This window comes from Triticum urartu, chromosome 3 (assembly GCF_003073215.2).
Source record: "Triticum urartu cultivar G1812 chromosome 3, Tu2.1, whole genome shotgun sequence".
NCBI lineage: Eukaryota > Viridiplantae > Streptophyta > Magnoliopsida > Poales > Poaceae > Triticum > Triticum urartu.
In genome coordinates, this window is record NC_053024.1 from 156,759,068 (window position 1) to 156,779,012 (window position 19,945).

Genomic DNA, 19,945 nt, shown 5'->3' on the forward strand with positions numbered 1-19,945 from the left:
ATAGGAATAATGGAAAGCAGTATCATGCTACACTACTCTAATGCAAGCAGTATAGAAGAGAGTAGGCGATATCTGGTGATCAAGGGGGGGGGGCTTGCCTGGTTGCTCAGACAAGAAGGAGGGGTCGTCGATGTAGTCGATCACAGGGGTACCGGCATCGGCCTCAGGGTCTACCAGAAAGAAGTAACGGAGGGGGAACACAATAAATAACAGAGCAATCAAATGTAACACAAAGCAAGACGCGGCAATACGCGGTGCTAGGTATGCCCTAACGCGGTATTATGTGATACCGGCGAAGGGGGGAAACATCCGGGAAAGTATTCCCGGTGTCTCGCGTTTTCGGGTAGATGAACCGGAGGGGGAAAATTGCGTGTTTGCTATGATAGGGATGCGTGGCGGACGAACGGGCTGTGTATCCGGGTTCGTCTCGTCGTTCTGAGCAACTTTCATGTACAAAGTATTTTCATCCGAGTTACGGATTATTTAATATTAATTTTAAAGTTTCTAATTCATTCTTAGAATTAACAGAATTAATTTAATTTAGAAAATGCCATTATGATGTCAGCATGAGGTCAGCGTGATGTCATCAGCCAACCAGTTAGTTGACTTAGTCAAACTGACAGGCGGGTCCCACATGTCATTGGCTGGAGACTAATTATTTGTTGACATTTAATTAGCAGGTTTAATTAGAGTTAATTAACTAAATAGTGTTAATTAAGTTAATTAATTATTTTAATTAACTAATATTTTTATTTTAATTCTTTTCTCTTTTTTTAACAGTGCAGGGGCGCGGGCCCCACATGCCAGTGGCCCAGGAGGCCACTGGAGCGGGCGCAAACAGGCGCGCGGGTGCGGGCGCCCGGACGGGGCGCTGCCAGTCGGTGCCACGGGAGGGGAGGATGACGGCGCCAGCGTGGCAGCGGCGAGGTCGGCGAGCGGCGGCGATGCTGGGCAGTGCACGGGGGCTGCGGATGAGGCCAGGGGAGCGTGGGCGTGGGCAAGCACGGCTGCAACGGCGGGGCTCGACCCCGAGCGACGTGCAGGGAGCGAGCGGAGCGCCGGAGTGCGCGGGGAGCGGGGACAGGGGAAGGAGGAGGGCGGAGGCCGTGGCCTCACCGGGCTTTGTAGGGTCGGGGAAATGGGCGCGGTGAGGTTCGGGGAGGCCGACGGGGATGACACGGCGGAGCAGGAGGCAGTCCGGTGGGGGAGGGCAAAGCAGGCCGGTGATGGAGCACTATGGGACATCGGCGTCGGGAGTGGTGGGGCGATGGCGCATGATGGGTCGGGGCGTCGGTTGCCCCGATCCAGATCCACTCGGGGCGGGGCCGGTCGCCGAAGGACGGAGGGAGGAGTCGCTGGGCGGAGGCGATGGCTCCACGGCTCGCCGGAGCGAGGGGAGACAGAGAGGAGATGAGGACGGGGCGGAGGAGCTCCAAGCAGCGGCGATAGGGCACCGGGTTCGAACCCCTCCCGATCCATATGGGATCGAGAGGTGGGGGCTAACGAGAGGGAGTGGGGAGTGGGTGCGATGTGGGGGTTAGGGTTTCCTGGGGTGGGGGGATATGGGAGGCCGGTTGGGCCAGGGAGGAGTTGGGCCGGATGGCCCAGTTGGCCTGGGGCTTTCCATTTTTTATAAACCTTATTTTCTTTTATAGTTTCTGTTTATTTGTTTTCTTTTATTTCTCATTTTAGTAAAATACTACAGTGGCACCAAAATAGAGGTTGCAAACTAAGCCACAGCCACAAACCACTTAGCACCGAAACAAAATAGTTTTGAAATTGTTTAACATTTTGAAAGCATTTAAATAATTATTATTGTTACTATTTTATTCATTTTAGAGTGTTTAAACATTTTATCAAAGTTTGGCTTCTCCACCATAATTACTTACGATTTATTTGTCACAACCCGAACATTTTAGTTTTGACGTTTGAAAACTTTTCTAGTTTGAATTTATTTAAAATTTGAATTTGAACGAGTTTTGAATCATCGCGAGATTAGGAACAGTAATCGAGGTGACGTGGCACCAATAGCAGAGGTTCACTGTAGCTTAAATATCCGAGCGTCACAACATACAAACGGAAATGATTGAGTTTCGATGCCTCGCCCGATCGTACACGGCCCTAGCCTGTGTCCCAGGAGGGCCTATCCCCGACGATTTCTGGTTCGTGTGGGAAGGACCCCCATATCTCCCACACTCACTTGGCAACAGTTCCAAATGCCGTCGCGGAAAGGGGTTAAAAATCGTTTGTATAGCACTGACGCGTACCAGTGATGGTTGACCCACCCTTCTAAGTAAAATGCTATGTAGTCTCCCCCAGTCAGCTTATTTTTTGAAATGTACTTCATCCATCCATCACCGCAGATGATGGTTTTATGCTTTTCTTTCTTCACTTCAACTTGAGATGACCGCCCCTTATCATCCTTGAAGAGCAAAGTATCACCTATTGCATTGTTAAATTTCGCCCTTACGTTGCATGGGATACACTATGCAACAGTAAAGTAAAATGCGAATCAAATTAGTGGTAATGACAGTAAATAACTACAAAATGGTTATAATTGTATGCTGAAGTTAAATACCATTACCACTGATTTTTTGAACCCCTCATTAAAAAAGATCCTAACTTCCTTTGCAGTTTCCAAGATGTCCGCACAACTACTTTTCCAGATTTAGCACGTTGGAAGCACCATGATCCCTATTAATCATATGATGCACTTATTATTATTAACAAAGGATGAAAATGAACAGAAAAATTCAGCATGACCTTTGCTAAAAAATAAACATATTGCGTACCAAAAATTTGTCGAAGCGGAAGGTAATCAACGTTTTCCCAAAATGCTAGCACTCATTTTTGTATCCCTGACAAAAATGTATAACATGTCCAGCTTAATTAGCCCATGCACTTGTCATATTTAAGCTTTCCTTTTCTTAGCAAAAGTTCTAACACGAATATACGCGCGCACGGAAAAATGATAGAACCAAGGGCACGTCTCACGCCACTTTTTTCTTTGTTTATTTCTCTTTTCTCAACTCATGATACATCAACACACGTGCACGCATCCTACTTGACATAGGTTTGCTATTCTACTACTCAAACTTGTCTTGAAATTGGAGAAGTACTACTATAAGATGAAGTATGTATACATGGAACCTGCATAACTATATATAGAAAACATTTGATCACCACCTAATTAAAACTTGCTATAGTTTGGAATACTCAAAGAGCCACTTCGGCGACATAACCCTACCGGCCGCGGCACCCTAACCCTATCCCTAGCTAGTGGTGGTGGCGACCTAACCCTACGCAGCGGCCCGCGCCCTAACCGTAGCCCTAATGACAGCGGCAACACCGCCCTAATCATAGCCCTAGCGGCAGTGGTGGCGGTGGCACCCTACCCGTAGCCCTGGCGGCGACACTCTAACCATAGCAGTAGCGGCGGCGGGGGCGACGCCCTAACCTTAACCCTAGTGTCAAGAGAAGGAGGAGAGTGAGGAAGATTGGGACATACCGGTGGGAAACGCGCAGACGGGCTCAACGACGAGAGAAGATGCACCGCGCGAGGCGAAGGGGGCGAATGCCGGAGAAGGAGATAGAATATCAATCGATTTGACTTAGTGTGGCCGTAATGGAGGGTTTTGTGGGGGGGACTAGATTTTTCACAATCACGATACATGTAGCGGGCGACCCAGAGCGCCCGCCACTTCAATTTTTTGGAATTTTTGAAACCTTCTGGCGTGAGTTGCCCAAAGACATATGTGGCGGGCGCTTTGGGTGGCCCGCCACTGCTCACTGATAGAATAGTGGCGGGCACTTAACGTCGTCCGCCACTAGAGTTTTCCACCAAGCGGCGATCTTAAAGGGAGTTTACCTGTGGCGGGTATGAAGAAATATCTGCAGCTGTTGTGACTGTAGCAGTGGCGGGCACGTTTATGGACCCGTCAGTTCTGTCTCTCCAAGGTAGCTATAGCGGGTGCTAGGTCGATCCCGCCACTCATTTGAGTTCACCTATAAGGCTTTTTTTCAATAGTGATAGTAACATCAATCTCTTCTATCTCGGCGTGTGAAATTTCATGCATGACTTCTTGATAGAGAGAAAAAGGGACAACACTTATACTAGCACTCATATCACACAAACCATGCTATTAATTAATGATCTCCAACCTTAACATAAACAATAGGCATGCCAACAACTTTCTTATTCTTATCTAACATATCTTGGTCAGTTCTATCAATTTTAACAATTCTAACAACTTCATCACATAAATTAATAACATGCCCATCAATATTGTCAACCAAGAGATCTTTAGCCATTGCAATAGGAGATTCCACTTTAATTTGTTCAGATGGTCTAAGTGTTTTCATGTTACTCGTATGAATCACATTTGTAGCCTTATTATTCCTTAATACTAACAGGGAAATGAGGTTTCTCAATATAAGTAGCAGGCACAAACGGATTAGCAGTATAAACAATTATTTTAGTTTTAGCAATAATCGATTCTTTACAAATATCTTTAATGGGTGGATGGAATTTAAACCATTTCTCCTTAGGGAGTTCAACATGAGCAGCAAAGGATTCACATAACGTAGCTAAGTCAGAATCAAGTCCATATTTTACACTACGCTCATGAAAAACATCTGTTTCTACAAAAGACTTAACAGAATCAAATTCAAGATTTATACATGACTCATTACCTTTGCCGATCTCCCAATATTCAGAATTGCGTTTAATTCTTTCAATAAGATCCCATTTGAATTAAATGCTTCTTTTTGAGATAGAACCAGCAGAAGAAGAATCAATCAATGTTCTATCGTTATGAGAAAGCTGAGCATAAAAGTTTCGAATAATCATATCTCTCGAGAGCTCATGATTGGGGCATTTGAGCATCATTCCCTTAAGCCTCCTCCAAGTTTGAGCGATATTTTCTCCTTCACGAGGTAAAAACGTATATATTCCGATCACGATGAACCAAATGCATAGGATAAAATTTCTGATGAAATTCCAGCTTCAGTCGGTTCCAGCCCCATGTCTCGGGTTCATCTAAGAGCATCTACAGCCGGACTTGGCAAATCCGGCCCCTCAAACGGCCGCGGACGCGCCCGGGTGCGTCCGCGGACACTGACCGCCCCCCTCAAATAATGTAATTCACATCCGGACACCTCAATTACCATATCTCAAATCCATACAAATTCATGCACCAACGTCGACGCACACGCATCGTCTGGCTACTCCATCAACACTACACTAAACATGCCATCGGACTACCAAAATTTGGCATGTTTGGCTATGGTGGAGTTCATCCACGGCTGCCCTTGCCCTTCCCGGCGCCCTTGCCGTCCTTCTTGCGGAAGTACCGACCGAAGACGCAGTACATATCGAGCCAGATCTGCTCGTCGCCGGAGCTATCCTCGTCATCGATGTTCCTCCTTCTCCTCCTTCGGTGGCAGTTCAACAATGGCACGGACCGTTCGATTCTGCTCTCGAGCGAGGGCGCGCGTGTTCCTCCGCTGCCGTTTCTTCACAATGCGGGCGCGGATGGCTTCCTCCTCTACGGCCGCCTGCGGGCCGCATCAATCACCCCCGCCGCCGCCATTTCCGCCGCGATACGGGCCTCGGCGGCTCTTATCCTCTCCTTCCCACGACGGGCCGCACCGTTCCCGGTGGGACTCATAGTCTACCCAGCCCGTGATGGGGAAAGAGAGGTGTTCTGGCTGCCAGGACCGCGAGGATCCAGCACCAGAGGACCCGAGCGTCCGGTGAGCCAACGCTATGGCGTCGCAGCGGACGGATCCGTCCATCGGTCAGGTATTGCCCTCCCAGGAGCGGCGAGTGCAATGCGGACTGCCATTGCCTCCTTCAATCTGCACGGGATGAAACCCCAGTCAACAGATCCGGAGTGGTCGAAGTCCGATCCGCTGTCTGCCATGCCGGAGAAGGCCGGAAACCGACGGAGGTGAGCTCGGGTGGCAGAGGGGAGTGGAGGGGAGTGGAGTGAAGTGGCTAGAGTTTGCTCCGGCGAGCGGATGAGGACGAATATAAGTGGGGACGGGTGGGCCAGCATGGGCCGAGTCCGACGTAGCGGGCGTGCCTGAGCGCCCCCATATCCGCCCCATATTTGGGCTGGATATGAGGGGTGCCGGTCAGCCCGGGCATTTGAGCCCGTTTGAGGCGTACGACTGGGCCGAAAAAACGTGACAGGTCAGTGACTGAGCGGCCCACCCGAGCATATGAGACGGGGTTGAGAGGTCCGACTGTAGATGCCCTAATAGACAATGCTCTTCCATCCAAAGATAAAGGGAATAATTTCTTTTTAGCTCCATCTCTTAGTAAACCTGCAAGCTTAAACAATCAGAAAATTTTATCTATATATATTAAGTGCATATCAGGATGTATTGTCCCAAAATTTGTTTTATATAGATGACTAAAAACACATACATGCAAAGCATGTTTTAGAAGTTCATCTTTTCTTTTTTTTGCACGGCTCGTGAATACTCATGTTTTTACAACATTTTTGTCTGAACTTACTTGCACATGCATATATACAACAAAATTTACTTGCACATGCCTGTACACATTCTCTGCACGCGATAGAGAGAGAACCCTTGCCCATTTTCTGCACGTGCGGCGAGAAAACTACCTCGGATTTAGAGAGATCACCACGATGCAAAAAGCCCAGAAGCAGGCCCACCTGTCGGCTCCGCAAGAAAAGCCCCTGCCCCGTCACACCACCAGCACAGCCGCCCTCAAAATCAGCGCAACGCCCAAATCGATCGACCCACCCACCGAAACACAGATAGATAGATAGATCCCCTTGCCGATCCGATCCGTCCCGTCCCGGCCGCCGCCGCTCCCACCTCGTCATTACCGCTTCGATCCCATTCACGCTCCACACTCTCCACTCCCGCCCGCTTCAAATCTCTTATGTCCGCGCCCCCCATGGCTGCCAGCGCCCAGGAGCTTCCCCCGGCGCAGCAGCAGCCAGCGGCGGAGCAGGCTCCCTCCTTGGCGCTGGCGCTGGTGCCTCAGCCGCAGGCGCAGGCGCAGATTAAGCCGACCAGGGTGTCGCTGTCCTACGAGGAGATCTCCAAGCTCTTCTCCCTCCCCATCGCGGAGGCCGCCTCCATCCTAGGTAAACCACGCCCGCCCCTTCTCCCCTGACGTTGCCGGAATTCGCCGCTTTCGCTCGCGATTGCCTGGTACTGACTGGTAGGTGACCATGCTTGATCTGCAGGGGTTTGCACCAGCGTCCTCAAGCGGATATGCCGCACCCACGGTATTGTCAGATGGCCGTATCGAAAGGTGAAATCCTGTCTGTTCTGCGGCTGGTTCGTGAAATCAGTTTCGTGCCTTGCTACTGTAGCATTAATGTTCATTTATTGCATGCTTAAGTGTACCTTTTCCCCCAGCTACATGTACCTGTGAGACAGTGAGAACATGAATGCTTGCTGTAAACACAGGGACTAACCGACTGGACAGATATCTTTTGGTGAATGCTTGCTGTAAACACAGGAACTAGCTGAATCGGGAGATGTCTTTTGGTGACTATACGAATACGAACTCACATTGCTTTTTGTTATTTTTCCGCAGCAACACAATGGAAATATCCCAGCAAAACACCTTGATAGATTTTTATAACTTAAATCATGCCTGTGATATTGAGCTGCCTCATGCTGTTGCCTGCAATCAGTTGTTCTCGTATTGTGGAAGCTCTAGCATCTAGCACCAACAGAAAAATACTTCTGTGGAGTGATCGAGCCAAACCTCATATGTTTAGTGTAAGCTGAATACGCCTCTACCATGTTCTTGAACAGATTGGAAATTCTAGCCTGCTTTCCCAAAACCATATACATTCAAATAAGATTTGAGATTCAGGGGCGGAGCTTGAACCAGAATGCAGGGCAGATAAATATCACAAAATTGTGCTCAAAATCATCATAAGTACTAGCTTGCCTACTCTTATCTGGTATATAGGTAGCAACAAGTGATACCTATGTTTTTAAAGCGTCCCTAAGGCGACGCCTAGGCGTCGAAGCGCTCCCCCTCCGCTTTGGAAAATCGACCGCTTTGGGCGCCTAGGCGCCAAAGCGCCCCCCCTCCCTAAGGCGGTAAGGCGTCGCCTTAAAAACATAGAGTGATACTTGGTGATGTGGTTTTAAATCAGGATGGGGAATTGTTGACATGCTGGCACTTGTAATCAATTTATAAAACAGGTCAGCCTGGTGCACGTAGCTCCTGCTTGTTCAGGGCCCGTGGAAGGGTCCGACCACTTTGGGTCTTTTGTATGCAGCCTTTCCCTACATTTCTGCAAGAGGTTGTTTCCAGGACTCAAACCCGTGCCCTCATGGTCACTTGCTAAGCGTCGTGGAGGCCAAACTGGGCCATGACCCCCCACCCCCCTTTCAAATGTGCACAAGATTAATTACCAGGTATACTTTGGCCCAGTCCGGCAGCAATTAAAGCCCACTTGTAGCAATCAGCCTATCGTTCTAGCGGAACACTAGTCCTGCTTGCTAACCGCCTGACCCATTAGTTTACGTACGCATCCATGCCTCCAGCCAGCCTCCATGAGTCCATAGTGAGGCGACCTAATCTCCTTGGTTGTCTTCATCCTGGCCTGTTGCTCCTCCTATTCTTCTTCTTGACCGGCGGTTTGAGAACCACCACACACACACACCGGCACGCTGCATGGAAGCGCCCCACGCCCGAGGTGCTGCCTGGGGTTTCTTCTTGGCTTCTCGTTGGTTGGAGCCACAGCTCCTGCACGCCGGCAATGCTCGCTGGCACGCAGCACCTGACGCCCTAGACCACAGCCTAGACCCTTGGTTTTGATTAGGTATGTCCAATACACTGATATCATGTTTCTGTTTAGTGCAAGTGCCCAAGTTCCAGTATGTCCTATTTTTGAATGTCATGTGATGTATTTAGATGTTCTGGACCTTTTTTATAGGGGAGATATTCTGGACTTTTGGTAATCTAGATGTCCACCACATCAGTAAATTTTTGTTTTGCGGGGAACCACCACATCGCATTATGAATGATGCAGTCCATTTTTAAAAGAAAAGTGGCTGATGAAGAAAATCACGTGGAATGATGTGAAAAATTTCTTTTGGACCATATTGTGTGTTGGAGTTTGGCCCCCTCTCTTGTTTCGGTCACACTCCGCCACTGCTCATGGTCACCAGGCAACAGCTTTACCGCTGTGCCAAGGCTCCCCTTGTAATCAATGGCAAAAAAAGACTCATGATGTTCTGGTCTTTAAACTAGAAAAATCACCAAACGAGATGATTATACGGTTATACCAAGATTGCCCATTAGTTCTTAGCACCTATCAGGTCAGCAATTCACAAGTCGAGTATAGTAGGCCTAATCACATCAATTCCCACCATGGGGTGGCCGGTTGTCCCGTGGATTCTTTGGGATAGTATGAATTGATTGATCTGTACATATTAAAAAAAGATAGGCCCTCATGAAAGCCTTCTTTATAAAGGAGCGACAAACATGAGCTCTTTGCGATATCCAGGGCTCGAACGCAGGTGGGCCGGGTATACACTCATGCACCTAACCATCTGACCAAATCCCAGTCCTCAGATCTGGATATATTTATACTTTATATAGTATAGTAGTAGTATGGATATGGGTGAACATGAATGCCTTCATGCGCTTTATTTATTATGTTAAAACGTGTTTTATTTGTTCATTTTCACACCTTTCAGTGTTGGAAATGTCACTAAGTGAAATAGATGCCAAAAACTGTTAATATCAGCTGAGAATAACTCACACCAACGGCTTTCCGTTTACATCTGGATGTGACTGCTGTAACAAAACTCAAGCAGTTATTAAGAGATGGCTGGTGCTTCATACAACCTTTGCAAATAACCTTCTCCAAATTTATGCATGGCTGGCTAGGCCGACGCACACCCTATCAGGAGTTCCACGGTGGCTGGCGTGTGGGCCAGCGTGCTTTGGTGCGAAATTGTGTGACATCTTTTCCATTCGATTAGGCGACTAAGTGCATGTGTACTCTTCCCAGCTGGCGTGTGGGCCTGCTGTGGAGCAGCCACATATTTAATAACATGTCTACTTTTTAGTTCTGGCTTTCTTGCAACTCCTACAAAGTTGAATAATTTATATTATTACTTGGACCTTCATGCTTGCAGATTGTTTCTGGGAAGGGTGATGACGCAAAAAATGCTGAAAGAGAGAAAGCCATGCAGCTTCTTGAGTTGTCAAAAATTGCAAAACAAAAGGCTATAAGCTCTTCTGGTTCATTAGCGACGTGAGTACCTTTCCCTTGATATTCTCCATGTATAAGAACTTAATCTCTCCCTTGTAGCAGTAAATCTCTCTCAAGGTACCAGGCTCATGCATTTGACTGTCACTGAATGTTAACTAGAAACGTACACCCAGTAGCCTGAAGTAGAAGATTTTCAAAAACTAATATACTACACCGAGGTATCTATTATAACAGTTTGGCTGAAATAGAAGATTTTTAGTTTATTGTAGTGCATATAAGTGTTCTTTTTAAGACACGACAAGTCCAATTTCTTGATTACTGCGAAGGAAGAATACTTAAGGTTAGAGCTTTTTATATGGCTCTGCTATCATATGTACATGGGACGGCAATTATCTGCTATGGTACATACAGACCTTGTATTACTAGAGCAATCTTGATTATTTTGGTTCAGGGGTGGTTCATGGCACCAGTGCCCCCCGGTAACTCCTGTTGCCTATTGGAGATCATCCATTGCATGTCCTGCCAACAGTACAATGTCTATTTGTCGCACACTACTTTTATCGACATCAGTGTCGAACTTGCCGCGGCACATCTTTTCCATGAATATGAATAGAATTTAATCATGTATAAGATTGTACACTTTACTGATTATTAGGGTTCCTGCTCCTGATCCTGCATAACATAGAATGATTTGCGACTTTCACTGTCCACTGAGAAGATATTGGAACTGTTTTATTATTTATATTGAAGGTAGTGTTGATGATGCATGTTTCCCTTCTTGTGAGCTGTATCTATCTGTAGTCTAAAAGCACAACCCCCTCTCAAGCTACACATGTAACTTCTATGCAATAGATTTGGATTTAGGTCCAGTTGTATTTTTCTTAACGTTATGTCCAGTTGTATTGGTTGCCTGATTTAACTTCTCAAACTCGGTGCAACTTTTACTCTGCTTAGTGTTTACTAGTCTCACAACCCTTAGATTGATTTATCAATCTTTCACCCACTTGGCAACTTTGTGTTGTAAGCACTTGAAACATGGATCCTTGTGCTAATTAATGTCAAGTGGAGATTATTCTGTGTGCCACTTGCATAAGGTGTGTTTCTTACTGGTTAATGGTTTGACTGCCCATATGCTCTCGGAGGGCTTGGATGATGGGAGCAGTAGCCTGGTTAGGTACCAGGTAAACCTGACCGTGACCACTCTGTTTAAACGATCCCTCTCCAGGACCTCCAAAGGCCAGAGCGCTTCATTTATTGTTGTTCATTTCTGAGTTTGTTGAATGATATTAATCATCTCCATTTTCCCAGTTTATGGTACAATGCGGCGTCTTACAATTACTCTTAACCATACATGGACCAAATGATGATTGTTGTAATGAATAAACAACTTTCAGCAGTTGTCTGACCCTTAATTTTGTCGTATTGATAGGTCATCATCAGGTGCTTTCCAGGGAGTGCCAAAAGCTCAACAAGGCAGTGCGAAGGCAGGAACAGCTATAGGTCGACAAAATGCGCCAAGCCTGTCCCAGTTTAGCCAAGCCAAAGACATCCCCACCTACATGGATGATTTCAAGTACGGATTTCCATCATCTGGCCTGTCTACTGAAACAATGAAATGGTGGGGGACTGATAGCCACACAGAGACCGCTCCCGCGAAAGACGATAACCGGGAAGGCTCCGAATCAACAAATGAGGCATCGAAAGGTATGACAGACGACGAGTTAGACTGGGGAGCAGACGAACCCGAAGCTGATGCCGACGGAGTGGCTGCTGCAACTGACCCGTCGGCCCAGCTCTGCTCCCTCAGGAGAAAGGCCGCGGGCGATGGGCGCAGGCTGCTGAACGGTGACACCGGCAGGGTCCAGCAGTTGTGCCGACTGAACAAGAGGCAGAAGATAGTGCTGGCCCAGGTGTTCGGAGCTTCACTGCCAGAGCAGCGGAGGAGCAAGCTAGCCTGAATGTTTTTTTGCCTGTTGTTGTACCATGTGTAACTCTAGGGATTGTAGCAACCGATGTGGTCTGCCCTCTTCCTGATGTGAGAACTGAAACCGTTGATGAAGAATGATGGATCGTTGTAGATTTTTCCTTTTGGATGGAAATGCACCTTTTCTCGTCTCTGTTTAAGTAGCCTTTCATTAGGCTTGATTGTACAAGATGTTATGTGTCCCCGCAAAAAAAAAGTTCTGTGAGGCTTCTATCTGGCACAACTGGACGGCCCAAACGACGACCGAAGAGCTAAAAGGCACTACGATCCGTCCACGACAACAACGAACATGCCGGGCCGCTTTCTCAGAAGTTGACGAGCCCAGCCCGGCACAGATACAAACCCTTAACCCCCAATCGAACTCGGCTCGGCCCTTTTGTTGCTCGATTATCGTGTCCCTCTTTCACAGCCCCTCCCTATACTAATAGACGAATCCTCTCGACCTTCCCGCTGAGACCCCTATACTAATTGGATAAACCTCCGGAGCACAAGAACGCCGCCACGGCTTCCTCGACCCTGGTGACGCCGTCGCTGATCTCCACAGGTTTGGTAACCTCCTTTGTCCCTCTCTCTCAAGCTATATGCTGGATTAGCTGTGGATTCTTGCTCAGCGAGATGACCGCTCTTATCTTTTTCTGTCTAATCAAGTCCAAATGATCCGCTGAATCTGTCATCTAACATTACAACATAGACTCAGAAAACCGTCTAAACTACCCTGTTTACCCTAGTGTGTTAAAGATCTCAATTCCTTTTAATCCTTTTTTCCTACCATATCATACTGACTTGTCGTTCCACAGTAAACAAGGACGAAGTTTGCTATATACTCCCTCTATAAACAAATGTTAGACGTTTTGGCAGTTACTCCCTCTACATTTGTTTACAGAGGGAGTATGTGCAAAGAGTAACATAAATTTTTAATTACCCTGTGATACCAGATACAAGGACAGTATAACTTCAACCATCTATACTACTCACTCTGTCTGGAAGCAGATGTATTTTTATAAATTCTACATTATGCAGTCAAACTCATTTATCTTAAGAGCTATAACTTCTTTAAAATTTAGAAAAAAGCAAATTAAATGCAAGTTCCTATAATTCTGGAACCGAATTTTCTCTCTGTGATGCAATGCACGCCATTGTCCCTCTTCCCATGTGGGACCACACATGCTCCCGACCAAAGGGTGCCCTCGCTTCACCCAAATAGCCGCATATGGACACTTTTAAGCATTTGGGTTTTCTATATTATTGAACGTACGTTTTTTTTTCTGACAAGGAGACTATGCCCCTGGCCTCTGGATCAATTGATACGTAGTCATCTATGTGGTACTACTTACATTAATTTACTATAATATAGAACTTGCATACGTTTTTTTTGTCAATTTGAGATTGCTTTTACCACGCTTGCCGCGTGGTAGAACTTGCATACGTTCCAAGAATTAATTGTCAAAGATGCATATTAGATGTTATACAAAGTATCCTCCATTTCGAAACCAAGGGGGGTATATTTTCATTACATGCTTGTCACCTCTGAGTTACAAGTATTGCTACTATCCACTTGTTAATACCATCATATCTGAAGACCTCTGCCTCGTTAATTTCAGATTAAAAATGACGAGGCATACAGTTTGCAAAAGAACATCCTCAAACCATATCCATGGGAAACCAATCACGAATGCAAGATCAAACATTAAATTGGAAGACCTTCCACAGGTATGTCAAATTTATTTTCTATGTGAATGTTGAGTATTGATGGAATTTCTAATACTAAGGGATATATTATGTTGATGCCCACAGGATGTGCTCTGCACAATTGTATCAAAGTTGCCTCCTAAAGAGGTCTCAAGGGCTAGTGTTTTGTCAAGTAATTGGAGATATATCTGGGCTACTTGTTGCTATAAATTATGTTTCACTGTTCCTGCTGGGTATCCCCATCGTATTCTTGAAAGAAAAGAATACTGCCAACGTATGCAGGAATTCATCAATAATGTTAACGCGGTAGTGAGAAATTGCCATGGCAAGTTGATTGAAGAATTCAATATAAAATTGCAGTTTGACAACATGTTCGTTGATCATCTGAATGATTGGGTTAATTTTGCAGTGTCAGCGCAGATAAGGAAGATAGCTTTCTACTTAGATCCAAATAAACTGGGGCTTTGGGATCCTGATCATTACGAATTTCCATTTCACCTCTTGGATAGTGAAAGCATATCACGTCTAGAGTGCATTCAACTTAGCTTTGTATCTTTGAGACCACCATCGGAATTCAGTGGTTTCCCAAGCTTAAGAAAGCTTGACCTAGAATTCGTGGATATCACTAGAACGGATCTTGAAGTTATATTGTCCAATTGCTGTTATCTTAAATGGTTAAGCCTAGTCAGATGCTACCTGAATGACGAGCTAAAGTTGGATCGTCCATTGCCCAACCTTCGACACCTAGCAGTTGTATGGTGTGACATAACCAGGATAGAACTTCCAATTCTGAAACTGGATACATTTGTATATCATGGACACATTGTTCCAATTGTTATAAATCGAGATTCCATGTTTGAAAATGCACAACTATGGCTCTTCAAGGCAAATTTCGATGATGCTGTCAGTGTAGTTCTCAATGGTATTCCGAGGGTGCAAAATCTGACGCTACAAATTTTGAAACTGGGAATAGAGGTTTGTTTCCTACAATGGCACTGAAGTTACCATTTGATTTGTAACATCATCTGGCCCATCAATCACCTTATTTCTTTTGTCTTGCAGATGCAACCACTTTTGAATAGCACACGCATGTTTTCCCATCTTAGGTGCTTACAGTTGTTACTGGGTATAACACTTGTAGATATAAACAAACTTCCCCGTGTAGTTTCCATTCTGAGAGCAGCTCCATCTATTGAGAAGTTAGAGATCCATGTAAGTACTGTTCTTGATTCTTATGTGTCAACAGATAAAGTTTTTTGGCACCATATTCTATTTGGTTTTAGCCCTTCTATCTTGTTCATGTTGATGCTAGTGTATCTATTCTTTACTTTAAATTTGTGTAATGGATTATATCATATAAATCGTGCTAATCATATATGCTACCTTGTTTTAATCTTGCAGTTTACTGCCGGTGGTAGTCATCTTTGTCTTGCGGCCAAGGGTACTGTGGACAAGCCACAGTACCTTGAGCACTGTGAATATAATTATCTGAAGAGTGTGCATATGACAGGATATAAAGGGGCAAGAGGTCAACTTGAATTTCTTGTGCATGTTGTGGAAAAGGCCCCTGCGCTGAAGGCATTAACTGTGGACACAGCTCTAGTGCTTCACGATGATGTTTATGTACAACATTTTTGCGGAAAAAATGCATGCTCCGCCCGCTCTGCTGTGCGCGCTAGATCTTGTCTGGGTGCAATACTTTCACCAAACGTGAAGTTTTGTGTTATGTAGGTAGGCTGCTTCAGAGAAAACAAGCTTTGTATGATCTTATATTATATCTAAGCATACGATCTCTACTACTTCTATTTATTCTAACATGAGCAAGTCACACATATGGTCATGACCGTATATATGTTGGACGAATGGAGAAATCTATGTAGTTAAACTTCACATTTTTATTAGCAAAATGACATTCTATTAATTTCAGCCTAAAAAGTTAATAGCAGAGTACAAAAGTGACAACAAGATTAAACACAGTGAGATATGCTAGAAATGCAGCAACACGAAAGATCAGAGACACTTCATCTCGTTTCAGTCTTCCTAGTAGTCTTGAAAAATAAGTACATTGACAATCTCATGTCAAATGACATGAATGAAAGAACATATGCACCCAAGTGCAATGATAGAGTGCTTTGATGCATCAGCCAGATGGTTTCTGAAACCTGAAAGGAACAAACAGTTCAAAGTTCAAATATAGGTTCCATTGTAGCATCACGGATCTTTCTCGCATTCATGAGAGCAACTATTATCCACGAGCAACATTTTTTTCTTCTATTAATAACAAACTGATACAGTATGCAGAGCAGCTATATAAGATGAAAACAGTAGTGTAGATACGATCGGCTAACATATCCTCAATACTAGAATTTACAGTGAGAGGAATTCACACTTGATGGGGATTCTTTGACCCTGGAACTTTTCATTCCTTAAATTGCTGGAACCAAATGCTGCAGGACAATGATAATGGAACCCCCCAATCTCACTATTGCAAGGTGCCGAAGAGTGCCCTGTAATCATCTTTCGCCGCTCTGTCTGCTGAACCTGAAAGAATTACACAACAGTTAGTCAGTTACTGTGCAGTACAGTTAATTGATTGGCTCTGCATCTGCAATAATGTCATGCTTATTCACCTCCGCGGTCCAATGTCGATGACGGCATCGGCAATGGCATGGCCTCCTGTTTCACTTGACTCTGGTTCAGTCTTGATGATGGCATCGGCGATGGCATTGAGCTGGCTGCGGCCGCAGCCGCCGCTGCAAATGCCAGCGCCGGCTGCTGCATGTCGTTGAACTTGAGCAGCTTGTCCCTCTCCCTGTTGGCATCGTTGCTCTTGGGGGTCTTCCTCTTGTGCCCGTTGGTATCAGGCGTCTTCTTCTTAAGCTGCACGACTGCGGGCGCGGACGGCGTGGCCTGCTCCTTGGCGTCCCTGTAGGCCTCCGCCTCTGCGACGCGAAACGCGGCGTCTAGCATGGCGCGCGCTTGCCTCCGGGCGGCCGCGGCCTCCTGTAGGCTACGCTCCGCCTTCTCGCGGGCCGCGGCGGCGTCGTGCAAGGCGGACTCGTGCGAAAGCAGCGCCGCGGTGAGGAGGACGCGCGCGGAGCGCCCCTCCAGCGCGCGCCGCCCCACTCCCGCGTGATCGTACGAGAAGGGCATGTTGCCGACGGCGGCGGCGCACGGCGGGCAGATGAAGGAGTAGGGGTCCGCGATGCAGGAGAGGTGAGCGACGAAGACGCCGCAGTTGGAGCAGGCGGCGGTGGGGCCTGGCGAGAAGTCGATGTGGGCTTCACGGGAGGAGGCGGCGTAGGCGCCGGGAAAGAGGAGGAGGAGGCAGGCGGAGCAGTAGGCCTCGGGGTTGGAGAGGAGGACGCAGGAGGAGCAGAGGCGATAAGAGTCGCCGTCGAGGCGGGCGTGGTGGGGGGCCCAGGAGTCGCAGCCGGAGGCGCAGCGGACGAACGCGTAGTCGTCGGGGCCTGAGGCGGCGAGGAAGGGAGACGTCATCGCTGCAATCGCGGCGAGGATTGCGGGTGGGGAGGGAAGGAGTAGGGTTTCTAGGGGAGGTGGGGAGTCCGGCCGGAACGGCCTGATTGACGACGGGATTTTGAGCAATGCGAAGTACGGGAAGTTACAGGGAGGTTACGGGGCTGATGGGCCATGTTTTCTTCATGTAAAGCTTTGTATCAAGAGAAAATTCCTTATTTGACATTATCTTAAAATCTGCTTTCTTATTTGACACTGAAAAAATTTGTCTTCCCTATTTGACACAAACTCTAAATTGTATTTCCTATATGACATTTCCGTCCATTTTAAGCCTAAATGACACCTGAAAAAACTCTTTTGCTCCTCATGTGGTATGTGTGTGGAGGGCAATAGCGTACACACGCAGCATCAGTGCGAGGGCAGGAGCACACACGCAACAACACATACACATGCACCAACGCACACGCACGTGCATACACACACGTAGCAACACATGCACGCGCACACACACGCAGCAACACACACGCACGCAGCACACACCCACATACACACACACGCAGCAGCAGCACACACGCAGGCAGCACATAGGCACGCAACAGCACACACACGCGCACGCGCGTACACACGCAATAGCAAACACACACGCGGCAGCACACATGCATACACACATGCAGCAGCACACATGCACACACACATGCAGCAGCAGCACACATGTGCGCGTGCACCCACACACGCGCGCGCACACATACCTTGTGAGGGGCAAAATCGTCTTTTTAGATGTCATTTAGGCTCAAAATGGACGGAAGTGTCATATAGGGAATAAAATTTAGGACTAGTGTCAAATAGGGAAGAAAAACTTTTTCAGTGTCAAATAAAGAACCAGATTTTAAGACAGTGTCAAATAAGGAATTTTCTCTTGTATCAAGGGGGCTGCTACGCGTCGGCCGGTGGATCTTTTAAAAAGACCCGCCGCCTCGCGAGCCGTCGAATCTGACACAAATTTAGCGGGCGAACGTCTTTTCACTGCTTTGCAACAAAGAGGTTGTTGCAGAAACATTCGTAACAGAGCTCTTGTTGCGGAATATTTTTGCAACAGAGGTCTTGTTGCGGATTTTTTTAATGCAACAAAGGTTTTGTTGCGGATTTTTTTTTGCAACAAACGTCTTGTTGCAGTTTTTTTGCAACAGAGTTGTTGCTGATTTTTTGCAATGGAGTTCATGTTGCGAATTTATTTTTTGCAACAGAAGTGATGTTGCAGAAGTGGACGACGGCCTTGCCATGGACGGTGGCGAGCGGAGGTCATCTTCTTCATTACCAAATAGCAGTAGGAGCGGGCGCCATCAATCGAGAAGAGGAAGGAGGAAAGATGGTGGCGGTGGAGGCGACCGGCGACCGCGGCGGCGGAGCGCCTGCTCGCCGGCGTCCGCGGCGGTGCAGCTGGGGTGTTCGGCGGTGGCACGGCTACAGCACCTCGTCTGGATGAAGGAGAGATGCAAGAGAAAGATGGGCTTATCATGAAGTACGATTGGATCTGGTAGTTGTTTCGGGAAGGTGGAGACTGCGAGCCCACTGACACGTGTCGTGTGCACAAGACGGCGGACGAAAAGAGCATGATCCGCCGAGTGATTTTAATCATTTCCCTTGTACCAATCACCCTGTACGTCTAGTATTATTGCGGGATTTTTTATGTTGATTTGAGTAGAGGAAAACAAATGACAAATCTGTGATTGTGATTTTATTGGGAAATCTTATATATCTGACATCATATTTGTTGTCAGTTCGGGTTCGCCTCCATACCCGTCCGATGGCAAGCACAGATCTTGGCACTGTTGGAAATATGCCCTAGAGGCAATAATAAAATGGTTATTATTATATTTCTTTGTTCATGATAATTGTCTATTGTTCATGCTATAATTGTGTTATCCGGAAATCGTAATACATGTGTGAATACATAGACCACAACACGTCCCTAGTGAGCCTCTAGTTGACTAGCTCGTTGATCAAAAGATAGTCATGGTTTCCTGACTATGGACATTGGATGTCATTGATAACGGGATCACATCATTAGGAGAATGATGTGATGGACAAGACTCAATCCTAAGCTTAGCTCAAAGATCATGTAGTTCGTTTGCTGTAGCTTTTCTAAATGTCAAGTATCATTTCCTTAGACCATGAGATTGTGCAACTCCCGGATACCGTAGGAGTGCCTTGGGTGTGCCAAACGTCACAACATAACTGGGTGACTATAAAGGTACATTACAGGTATCTCCGAAAGTGTGTTGGGTTGGCACGAATCGATACTGGGATTTGTCACTTTGTATGACGGAGAGGTATCTCTGGGCCCACTCGGTAATGCATCATCATAATGAGCTCAATGTGACCAAGTGGTTGATCACGGGATCATGCATTACGGCACGAGTAAAGTGACTTGCCGGTAACGAGACTGAACAAGGTATTGGGATACCGACGATCGAGTCTCGGGCAAGTAACGTACCGATTGACAAAGGGAATTGTATACGGATTGATTGAATCCTCGACATCGTGGTTCATCCGATGAGATCAT

At 46.6% G+C, this 19,945-nt stretch overlaps 2 protein-coding genes across 2 annotated transcripts; one reads left to right on the top strand and one right to left on the bottom strand.

Moving 5' to 3' along the window:
- Nucleotides 1–6,756: 6,756 nt before the first annotated feature.
- LOC125543396 lies at nucleotides 6,757–12,356 on the top strand. The gene is made up of 4 exons (XM_048706723.1): nucleotides 6,757–7,127; nucleotides 7,230–7,297; nucleotides 10,156–10,274; nucleotides 11,662–12,356. Exons 1-4 carry the CDS (start codon nucleotides 6,920–6,922, stop codon nucleotides 12,188–12,190), a joined length of 924 nt encoding a protein of 307 aa, XP_048562680.1. The 5' UTR covers nucleotides 6,757–6,919; the 3' UTR covers nucleotides 12,191–12,356.
- Nucleotides 12,357–15,906: 3,550 nt separating this feature from the next.
- Nucleotides 15,907–17,518, bottom strand: LOC125548207. The gene is made up of 2 exons (XM_048711874.1): nucleotides 16,536–17,518; nucleotides 15,907–16,446 (listed from the first exon to the last, which is right to left on the bottom strand). Exons 1-2 carry the CDS (start codon nucleotides 17,401–17,403, stop codon nucleotides 16,388–16,390), a joined length of 927 nt encoding a protein of 308 aa, XP_048567831.1. The 5' UTR covers nucleotides 17,404–17,518; the 3' UTR covers nucleotides 15,907–16,387.
- Nucleotides 17,519–19,945: the final 2,427 nt, after the last annotated feature.